At 48.1% G+C, this 11,739-nt stretch overlaps 1 protein-coding gene across 1 annotated transcript; it reads left to right on the top strand.

The window, feature by feature from the left end:
* Nucleotides 1–4,856: 4,856 nt before the first annotated feature.
* On the top strand, nt 4,857–7,339 carry LOC114612054 (golgin subfamily A member 2-like). The gene is made up of 4 exons (XM_028756920.1): nt 4,857–5,099; nt 6,775–6,879; nt 7,118–7,161; nt 7,261–7,339. Exons 1-4 carry the CDS (start codon nt 4,857–4,859, stop codon nt 7,337–7,339), a joined length of 471 nt encoding a protein of 156 aa, XP_028612753.1.
* Nucleotides 7,340–11,739: the final 4,400 nt, after the last annotated feature.

The following is an 11,739-nucleotide window of genomic DNA, read 5'->3' as shown; positions in this document are numbered from 1 at the left end:
TCTCTCTCTCTCTCTCTCTCTCTCTCTCTCTCTCTCTCTCTCTCTCTTTGGTTTTTCGAAACAGGGTTTCTCTGTGCAATCCTGGCTATCCTGGAACTCACTCCGTAGACCAGGCTGGCCTCGAACTCAGAAATCTGCCTGCCTCTGCCTCCCAAGTGCTGGGATTAAAGGCGTGTGCCACAACTGCCCAGCACTCCCATCTCTTAAAAAAAATGTAAAAATGTTTAAATGGGTGAAACAGTGAGGGCAGATGTCAAGGCCTTGTCTACTGTGATCGTGGCAGATCCCCATATATGATTGTTTTGAAGGGCAACATAAAAAAGGAAAGCTACTCTTCTTCCATCACCTGTCAGCATGGCTGTCTGCTGCCTCTCATCCATAGGACACTAGGACTTAAAGTAGACGGGCCTGCCAGGCAGTGGTGCACACCTTTAATTCCAGAACTTGGGAGGCAGAGGCAAGTAGATCTTTTTAAGTTCAGTCGGGTCTATATAGTGAGTTCTAGGACAGCCAGAGCTATGTATGTTTGACTCTGTCAAAATATATATAAATAAATAAAATAAAATAAAATTTAAAATGAATTAAAAAGTAAAAACTAAATCTATTATTGTTGTAAGTGCTGTTACTTAACTCTATTAGTTCTTAATATGACCCAGCCAGCCCCCCAATAATCAAGACTGAGTTCTTTCGATGTATTTAATCAGCTTAGCACAATTACTGGGCAATTATCCCTAATCTATTTTTCTATATGTTAGACTAGCTAATTCCCAGCTACGCTCCCCGAGTTACTTGCTGTTTGAGTCTCACCCGGGCTGCCTTCTGCTCCGTCAGTCAGTCTTCCAGATGCACTCCTCCTGGACAGATGCTCACGGTCCGTCTCCTCTCACAGTGGCCCCCCTCCTCCTTCTATCTCTCTCCTTGTGGTTCCTACCTTTGACCCCGCACAGTAACTGAACCCGCCTATGCCTAGTCTTCGCAGTAATTGGCTGTAGCCACTTTTATTTAACCACTCAGAGAAGATTGGCAAGCAAAGTTTATACATCATTTGGTGTACATGAGAATGTGTTCCTGGGACTACAACAAGACCTTGGAGGGACAGTGTGTAGCATTTGAATACACCTGTCACTCCAGCACATGCCTGTCACCCCAGCACATGCCTGTCACCCCAGCACATACCTGTCACCCCAGCGCACACACCTGTCACCCCAGCACCCTATAGGTGGAACCACAAGCATCAACAAGTTCAAGGTAATTCTTGGCTACAAAACAAGTTTGTCAGCTTGGGCTACATGAAACTCTGTCAAAAAAGGAGGAAGAGGAGGAAGGAGAGGAGGAGGAGGAGAATACCAGAAACAGTTAACTGTGCACCTTTAATCCCAGCACTTGGGAAGTAGAGGCAGGCAGATCTATGTGAGTTCTATGTCAGGCTGGTCTACAGAGTGAGTTCCAGGACAGCCAGGACTACAAGACCTACATAGTGAGACTCTGTCTAAAATATTTTTTTCATGCATACACACACACATATATATGACATATATATATATGCATATATAACTGCAGGCTTTTCCACCCATGCCCCAGTTCATGAATAATAATTAGGAGGCTTATAATTTATCAATAAATGCCTAGGCTTTAAGCTAGACTTGTTCCCAACTAGTTCATAATTCAATTATCTCGTTTACCCCATTCTATGACTGCCACATAGCTGGTTACCTCTCCTCAGTTTCATACATCAGCTTACTCCAAGTACGGATGGTGAATCTTCTCATACCTGACTATTTCCGAGTTCCTCTCCCTCTCTCTGCTGCCTGTCCCACCTTCTAATCCCATCTCAGCTTATTGGCCATCAGATTTTTATTTTGACCAATCAGAAGGTGCCTTACGCTGGAAAGGAAGAACAGAAACATATCTTCACACAGTGCATATAAACACTATCCCTACATGTGTGTGTGTGTGTGTGTGTGCATGTTATATATGTATAAATATATATTTATGCTGGGCGGTGGTGGTGCACGCCTTTAATCCCAGCACTTGGGAGGCAGAGGCAGGCGGATTTCTGAGTTCAAGAGTTCGAGGCTAGCCTGGTCTACAGAGTGAGTTCCAGGACAGCCAGGGCTACACAGAGAAACCCTGTCTCGAAAACAACAACAACAACAACAAAAACCAACAATAAATATATATTTATTTACATGCACACACACACACCCCACATGAAAAACAAGTACAAAACCTTGCTGGCCCAGAATATTATGATCCTCTAGCCAGCAACAGGCTTTCCTGAAGGTCAGCAAGATGGCTCTGCAGGTAAGGAGCCTTGCTGCCAAGAGTGACAACCTGAGCCTCATCTCCAGAACCCACAACTGGCAGGGGAGTAAAGATTCCTGCAGACTGTTCTGAAACTAACACACTAGTCCCTGTGTGCTCTTTCTCAATCTCTCAATCTCTCAATATTTCTCTCTCTCTCTCTCTCTCTCTCTCTCTCTCTCTCTCACACACACACACACACACACACACAAACACACACACACATGTGCATATATACTTGTGCATGTGCTGTACTGGCTGATTTTTGTGTGTCAATTTAACACAAACTGGAGTTATCATAGAGAAAGGAGCCTCTGTTGAGGAAATGCCTCCGTAAGGTCCAGCTATAAGACATTTTCTCAATTAGTGATCAACAGGGGAGGGCCCAGCCCATTGTGGGTGGTGCCATCACTGGGCTGGTGGTCTTAGGTTCTATAAGAAAGCATGCTAAGAAAGACAGGGGACGCAAGCCAGTAAGTAACACCCTTCTATGGCTCTGCATCAGCTCCTGGCTTCAAGTTCCTGCCCTGTGTGAGTTCCTGTCCTGACTTCCTCTGGTGATGAACAGCAATGTGGAAGTGTAACCTGAATAAACTGTTTCCTCCCCAACTTGCATCTTGGTCATGATGTTTTGTGCAGAAATACAAACCCTGACCAAAACAAATTGGTACCAGGAGTGGGATATTTCTGACGATGTTTTGGGCAGGACTGTGGAAGGACTTTGGAACTTTGGGCTAGAAGAGCCATTGGGATATTAAGAGCTCTGTGGGATGTTCTGTAGGAGCTTGGAAGATAATGTTGAGAACAGTGCAAATGATGGAGGCCTGGCTTGTGAAATTTCAGAAGGAAGATTAAAGACTCTTATCAGGGCCATTGCTGGTTTTATTGTGAAGATTCTGTGGTTTTGGTTAGCTGGGGCTGAAGAATCAGCTGTGAATAACAAGATACCAGAACTACTAAAGCAAAACCTTTGCATTATTGGGACAATTGATGCTGGTTAGCTAGAGCTAAGAAATTGGCAGTGATTAAGAAGATACCAGCATCACTGAGGTGAAATCTTCTGGGAAGTGTTTCCTGAGAGCACAGAGTAGCTGTGTTCCAGAGGCAGCCACGGTTGTACCTCGTGTTGGCAACCAGACTTGGTTATGGATAAGAGTCACCCAGGTGGTAGTGGTGTTGAAACATGAAGGGGTCATGAAGAGCCGCTGATACTTGGCACTACGAGAGGTCAGGGGAGGCCATTGGTGAAGGTGCAGCTTCAGTGGCAGTTGAAGGTCCAGGACTGAAGGCGTCATGCAGAGAAGTTGAAGCTTAGCACCATGAAAAGAGTCTGTGAGAGGCTATTTATGAAAGTGTAGCCCAGCTGCAGCAGAAGACAGCAGTGTTTTGGAGATGCCAGTACCATGAGATGACCACCAAGAACAGCAGCAGCAGTGGAGTACAGGCAGCTGGAAATAGAAGGCAGGGAGGTGTGCTACAAAGGGCAGAGCTGGAGAAGTGACCCAAGCCCTTGGAGGAGCCCAGAAGATCATGAGTGGATCCCAGACACTGGACGGTTAGAGCTTGATTTTGCTTTTATTTGAGTGTGACTGTGCCCTGATATTTTTCCCTCTTGAGGTCAGAAAGAATGTTAGTGGAGCCCACAGTTAAGAGACTTTGAGTTGTAAAAAAAAAAACTTCGAATTTTAAAAGATATTGGATATTTTAAAGGGATTGAATTTTAATATGAAAAGACTGTGGGACTTTTAAAGTTATTTAGATCTTGGGGATGAATAAGAAAGTAAAAGTTGAGGTTTAATAGTGATCTGTTTGTATGTCAAGTTGACAAAGGGTCAGTTGTACTGACTGCTTTTGTGTGTCAACTTGACACAAGCTGGAGTTATCATAGAAAAAGGAGCCTCCCTTGAGGAAATGCCTCTGTGAGATCCAGCCATAAGGCATTTTCTCAACTAGTGATCAAGGATGGGAGGGCTCATTGTGGGTGGTGCCATCCCTGGGCTGGTGGTCCTGGGTTCTATAAGAAAACAGGCTGAGCAAGCCACATGGAACAAGCCAGTAAGCAGCACCCTCCATGGCCTCTGCATCAGCTCCTGCCTCCAGGTTCCTGCCCTGTGTGAGTTCCTGTCCTGACTTCCTTTGGTGATGAACAGCAATGTGGAAGTGTAAGCTGAGTAAATCCTTTCCTCCCCAACTTTCTTCTTGGTCATGATGTTTTGTGCAGGAATACAAACCCTAAGAACACATGTGCCCATGTTTTTTTGTTTTTGTTTTGTTTTGTTTTGTTTTGTTTTTAATGCACACAGAGGGAAGCTGTGCTCATTCCAGGATGCCTAATATGGCAGCACCGCACATGCTGAATTGGGTAAGTTGGTTTCCAGTGGACTTTGAGGGTGCTGGAATGGACGTTTGTGGCTTCCTTTAAAATGACAAGCGGGTCACGATCAACCATATGGAGAGCTGGAGATCAGGGAGCTGTGAGCTCACAGCTGCATTGTGAGCTCATGACTGACCTCACAGACACCTCAGACACAGTGACTCTGGCTAGGACAGAGATGGCTTCCTCTGGCCATGATGTTAGTACTTCTTTCGTGATTCTCATTCCCAAAGAGACATCAGCAAGACAAAGGAAACGGGCCTCTGCCGGGCTGAAGGAGGAGGCCCGAGTGAAGGCCACATCCTGCTGGAGTTGGGTATGGGGAGAGGAACAGAGAGAGGCAAATGAAGACGATCAGTTAGAGCCAAATGGCTTTGCAGTCGTCAAAGCTGATCCTGGCCAGGTGGTCTGGTCTGCTCAGGTGCTGGGGCTCAACCTGTCAGCTCAGAGGTGGCATGTGAGGTGGGGGCAGAGGTGTGGGGAGGATGGGGAGGACTAGAGGGATCTGCCAGTCACTTATGAGACCTTTGCTATCCTAAAGGAACAATGGAGGGGTCTGAGGCCTTGGTTTCCTCAAGGAAACTTCTGATCTGTTTCAGTATCTTCAGAGACCATTCAGCCCAAGCCCTTGCCCTGTAGCTAAGAACTTTGTGTTTTTAAACTGTCTCTGAGGTTAATGGATGGCTTTCTGGGCCTGCTCAGTGGAAAAGGCACTTGATGCCAACCTTGCAAATGTAATTTCCATTCCCTAGACAGAACTGACACCCGTGCTTGGCCAGCTACTGTCACTTTCCTCTTTTCTATTAGGTTCAATCTCCAGGATGCTGCAAGCCAAAGGGCAGCCGTTGTCCCCTGCTTTATCCAGTTGTTTCTGAATCAATAAGCACAGCCAGTGTGTGGGTCTGGGAGGAGGGAAGGCAGGAAAGCAAGGGGAGAGGGGAGAATGTTGACCATGGCGATTCCATCCCAGGAGCAAGGCCTAGAGTTAGGGGCAGTTAGCTCTCTGCCTCCTGGCCTTGGCACTTCTTCTACCTGCTGTGGCTGCCACAGGTCAGAGCTCCAGAGGGAACTAGGTCCTTGGGTGTTCAGGAAGGAGACCCTGCAGCCCCTGCTTTGAGCTCTGGCCCTTCAGAATACAACTAGGTGGCCTGAGGCCTGGCCAGGCCATGTCTGTACCCCAGTAGCTCCCAACATGTGCGACTGTCCTGTGCCTGCTGCTGTGCTATCCCACTTGCCCCATCACCTCATGTCCGTGGGCCACACAGGCTGTGCTGCCAGACAGGCATAAGAACTGATGTGGTGGGGTGTGCTCACCCTGGGAATCTCAGAGATCTGAGAGGTAGGAGTGGAGCTGCTCCCTCATAGCCTCATACCTGTTCTGGAACATGTAACTACACCAACTGAGAGGACCACGGGCAGTCAGCCATTTAATGCAGCATATGGAGTCCTTTGCCATGCAAATAGGCATCACCAACATCCCAAACTCAGCCAATAGGAAACCTTTACCCCACCCCCCAATCCCATCCCACTCCCACTCCCTATCCACACGGAATAAAGTACACAAGTTACTTCACCAAGGATTGACAGTGGCTGTCTTTACTGAGCTGTAACACTTGAAGAGTTCTCTCTTACAAAGCATTTAAGGCTGGATCTTGGACCCGCCTGGCTCCAGGCTCCTGCTGGCTGCAGAGGCTCACATCAGAGTGGCAACCGACCTGGGACCCCAGCTACCTGCCGAGTGCAAGCCACTCAAAACCCTTTATTCCTCTTTTTTTTTTTTTTTGTTATAGATGTTATTGGTTTTTTTAAATTATTTTATTCATTTAATGTATAGAGCATCTTGTCACTGACACACCAGGAGAGGGCGCCAGATCCCATTACAGATGGCTGTGAGCCACCATGTGGTTGCTGGGAATTGAACTCATGACCTTTGGAAGAGCAGACAGTGCTCTTAACCCACTGAGCCATCTCTCCAGCCCTATTCCTCTTTTAAGAGCTGGAACACTTCCAGCATTCCTGGCTGGCCAGAGTCCTGTGGAACATACTCTCTCCCACATGGTCTTCTAATCCCACCCCCCCCCTCTGTTCTGTGACAGGTGCCCACACCTGGTGCTCCTGCACCGCTGACTGCTGATGACACAATGTTCCTTGGTGTCGTTCCTTGCGCAGATGCTGCTCTCCTTAGCGGGGCATTGCCTCAGGTTTGTGCTTCTCCCCTTTGACTGCCACCCTCCTGTCTGCTTCCCAAAGGACTCCAGAAGTTCTTTGTTCTTCTCTCTTCAGATGGCTTGGTCCAGGTGCTGCTCCTGGAGCCTGGCATGGGGAGGCCACGATGGGGAAGGCTTGGGAAGATGGGTGTTGAGATGAATTTGGCCCACTGTGTCCCTGTGTGACAGTAAGCAGAAGCTGAATGTACCTTATCTCTTTCTACCCATACAGAGCCATGATGCTGGCAATTGCTCTAACTTCATGGAGGAGACCAAGTAAGTGTTTCCTGCTGAGGGAGTCAGGGCAGGCCTCTGCCCATGAGCCCCGTTCTCATCAAACTACCTGCACCCCTGATCTTATGTCTCCTCCCTTAGGACTTTCTCATCGACTGAGAGTCTGCGACAACTTTCTCAACAGCTTAACGGCCTTGTCTCTGAGGTACCACAAGATTAGGGTTCAGAAAGAAGGTAGAAAGGAAAGTATGGCAGAAAATGAGAAAGGGATTCTCAAGAGACTAATTCATGAGAGGCTTTTGGCATACTTGAGAAGACTTGGATTTGGACCGCAATGGGCAACAAGATTTTATCCTGGTGTGGAAAGTTCGAGGTGTCAGCTGTTGAGCGGTGGCAGGGTTGAGCCATGGCAGGATAAGAGCCATGAGGAGTGGCACAAAGAGGGTGTGAGTGAGCAGGAAAGCAGAGTCTTCTCATTGAGGGGGAGGGAGGAGGCTGCAGAGATTAGACACTAAGGGTCACAGAGCATCTCCATGTGAGGTATTGTCTCTTCTAGTCTACATCCTACATCAACGGGGAGGGCCTCACATCTTCCAACATAAAGGAAATGGACCAAGGGCTACATGAGACCCCGTCTCAAAAATGCCATGGGGTGGGGTGGGGGCCTGGAATGTAGCTCAGTGGCTACATTCTTATCTACTGAGCACAAGCTCTGGGTTCAATTCCCAGAACCAAAACAGAAAATGAGATGTTGTGGGATCACAAGAGTAGGTTTGAGCAATACTTAAACAATCTGAGCCACTTGAGGACATCCAGGTGAGAAACAGTGACATCTGTACAACAGAAACAGACGACCCAGCAGAGCTGTGGATAGTCCCTGCTGGAGGCAGTATATACAGAAGCCAGAGACAGGAATTTCGTTTAGTTGAGAAGCGATCAGGGATAGTGACAGGCAGGCTGGTCCATTCAGAGCTTGGTGTGAGACAAGAGCCTCACCCAATCGCAACTTAACCAGGCTCTGCTTTTATGGACCATAGGTACCAAGGGACACTGGGAAGGAAAACGTCTCTAGATCCAGTTCTGTATGAGAACAGCTTTCTCATGTGCCATAGCAGGCACTAGCCTCCAGGGGGCAGTGTTCACTCAGTGATGGGTAGCCCCTCTTCTGTGGGCCCTTTAGTCTGTGCAGGCTAAAACCAGTCTCCTGGCCACAAGCTGGATCTTTCCGCTTTCTTCCTTGGAGCAGCAAGGAGCTACCTGGTTGGAAAATCGAGGCTGACAGACAAGGCATGTACACTATACACAGACACTGTTTCATTATATCTGGTGTAAACCCTACTTGAAAACTTTTGAGAGCCAAGTATGATGGCTCACACCTAAATCCAAACTCCAGAGGCTGAGGCAAGAAAGAACCAGAGATCAGGGCCAGTCCTGCCCTCCCAACATAGCCAGACCCTGTCCAAAAGTAAAAATAAATTATCCTAGCGAGTGCCAAAGAAGCTGATGTGGGAAAACCAAGACCTATAGACCAAGACCAGCCAGGGTAAGCATGTAGAGAGACTATCTCCAGATTTAATAGTTGGACTGGAATTCAGCTCAAAGCCTGCATTCCCAGCATCCCTCTACAGGACTGGAAAGAGGACTTAGTGCTTAAGAAAATGTGGTTCAGCTCCCAGAGCCAGTACCCACCAGCTGGTAGTAGGTAATTCCAGCTCCAGGAACTTCTCTTCTGCCCTCTGCGAGCACTGCACTCATGTGTACAAATCCACATATTTTAATTAAAATTTTCTTTAAAAACTAAAATTTTATATCTCTCATCCTGAACCTGTGGTGCTCAAGACAAAAGTGCAATATAATCTCCATCCCAGACAACCAGAAGGTTGGTAATTTCTGAATCCCATGTGGTGGGACTATCAAATTGCACCCTATCCAGCCTTTCTCATGCGATGGGTACACTCCAGTGACAGCGTGACAGAGGCCAGGCAAAGCAACTGGTGTTCTCATAGTGAGGAGGAGGTGGAGACTCCAAGCCTGGTCCCTGGAGGCACTGTGAGGAAAGGTTCTCCAGGTAGGCAGAAGCAGAGGAGGGTGACAGTCACACAGCCAAACCAGTCACAAGTCGAAGGTTTCAGGAGACAAGAGTTGGGAACTGCAATAACCAGCATTTACACAAGTCTGTGGCTCACCCAGGCCTGTGCACCTCACCTCAGGCTCTCATTGACCCCAACGATGGAGCAAGGTCTCGGGGACTAGACTGAGGCAGCTGAGGTAGAGTGTGAGGCACGTTACATCTGATACATAGTGGTCTGACTGCAGAGCTGCCTCCCCAGCAGTTTTAAACAGTGCGGTGTGCTGCACACTTTCAATTCCAGCACTTTGGAGGCAGAGGTAGGTAGATCTTTGTGAGTTCAAGGCCAGCCTGGACTATATAGCATATTCTGTGAGAGCCAGGGCCATGTATCAAGACCCTTTATTTAGAACGGGATATCTTGATACAAGGTTCCCATGTGTAGCGGGAGGTACTAGAAAAAAGGAACTGCCTGGCTTGCTCTCTGCCTGGCCGCCATGTTCCTGCTCTAAGTTCCCGCACTAATGGTGGCACCGGCTGGCCAGTGGCCATGAGACGCTGGCGTGGCTGTTGCCTCCACTGGTTAGCTCCATGGCCTCCAGCCCCCAAAACCCAGGGAATATCCGCCACCCTCATGCAGTAGATATAACAATTCCAGTACCTGGTAAAAATAAGACTCTTAATGCTTAAGATTAACTGAATAAATTTATATAATCAGCAAATACTCACTACACAAGATGCCACACAATTAGAACTGTTTCCCCAAATATCTAACCTTGATAATAACTACCTTTGATAGCTAGAGACGCGAGGGCAACATCTGCCACATCTCGTTTCTCCTCTCCTCTCCCTCTCTCTCCCTCTCCTCCAAGCTCCCCCCCCCACCTCCCCTTCTACTGCCCAATCACCAGTTCTAGCCTTTATTTTACAACTTAAGGTGGGCAGAAGGTTCACAAGAAGACACCTGTGTACTGATTCACTCCTCATCTGCAGCCCTGTTAAACTGGAATTTGTATCAAAATACAAGACCAAGGCTATCCACAGCACTCAACCCAAGATGGCCTCATCCCTCCTGCCTCCATCTCCCAAGTGCTGAAACCATGCTCAGATGCCCAGTTCCTGTCTAAGGGAAGGAATTTGTGGAGGGAGGGAGGATCCATAATGTCTCTGAGCCTTTAGGCATGAGGTCTTAGTTGCAAACCTCTGCCATGCTTTGTGGAAGTTGTCTGGAGACTGGAGGATGGCTCAGCAGTTAGGAGCACTGGTTGCTCTGGCTACTCTTACAGGGAATGAGTTTGATCCCTGGCATATATATGGTAGCTCACAACTGCCTGGAACCCCAGCTACAGAATGTCAGCTTTTAGTGTCTGTACATGCTCCCACACAGGCAAACCTACACACACACACCACAATTTTTTGAAGATTGATTTTGATGAGTGTGTGTGTGTGTGTGTGTGTGTGTGTGTGTGTGTTATGGTGTGTGGATGTATGCCACGTGTATTCAGGGATATGTGGAGCCCAGAGGTAACACCCATGTCTTATAATGGCTTTTCCACCTTAATTTTTGAGTCAAGGTGTAAGATGTGGGTCAGTGGGCTCTAGTGAGCCACCTGTCACCACCCTTCAGCACCTGGCATCACAGGTCCATCCTGCCACTCCTGGCTTTTACATATCACAGGTGCATGCTGCCACACATCTGCACATGGGTGCTGGGGTCTGAACTCAGGCCCTCAAGTTTGTATAGTAAGCACTTTACCTACTGGGCCGTCTCCCCAGCTCCAGGGATGTGCTAAGCAAATGTTTAACTGCTAAGGCACATTCTCAGGTTTCTTTTTAATTTTCACTTTGAGATAACATCTTGCTAAGTTGCCAAGGTTGCCCTTGAACTCACCCTGTAGCCTAGGCTGGCCTTGAATGTGTGATCCTCCTACCTCGGCCTCCTACAGGCCTATTCCACCAGGCTAGCTTCTGTGGTGTTCATTTCTGGCACCTAGCTATGCCTGCTAGGCGAATGCTCTACTGCTGACTAAGCCCCCAGCCCCCTTTCATTTTTATTTTGAGACTGGGTAAGCTTTGAGTCACTCTGCCATCAAGATGGTCTTGAATTTATGATCCTCTTGTCTCAGCCTTCTGAGTACCTGAGATTACATGTCTGTGTCACCAGACAGTTTCCCTAAGTGTGAATGGCATCTTTCGCCTCTGCTGCATGTTCCCTGGTGCCTGGTGAAATGGCTGCAGGTAATACAGCCCGGGCAAATCCTCCACGCTGTTCAGAACGGCCTCGGCTCTCCGCCTCTCAGGAGAGACCTGATCTCGCTGCTCCCACGCCATCTCACAGGTCGTGGTGTTCCTTGGCTGCCGTCCTTACCCTGGAGCTGACTTGCTCCACCACCCTACTCTGGCACCAGTGAACCTGCCCCGCTGGTTTGCCAGGGAGGAGCTGAGCCTGTGCAACCTTGGGGGCAATTCTGACTTCTGATTTCCCAGAACTTGAGAAAATATGTGCAGGGACCAGAAGTGGGACCGTGTAAGGAAAACGACTATAACCTGCT

The sequence above is a fragment of the Grammomys surdaster genome, unplaced genomic scaffold, assembly GCF_004785775.1.
Source record: "Grammomys surdaster isolate TR1022 unplaced genomic scaffold, NIH_TR_1.0 126133, whole genome shotgun sequence".
NCBI classification, from domain to species: Eukaryota; Metazoa; Chordata; class Mammalia; order Rodentia; family Muridae; genus Grammomys; species Grammomys surdaster.
This window is presented reverse-complemented; position numbering and strand designations above follow the sequence as displayed.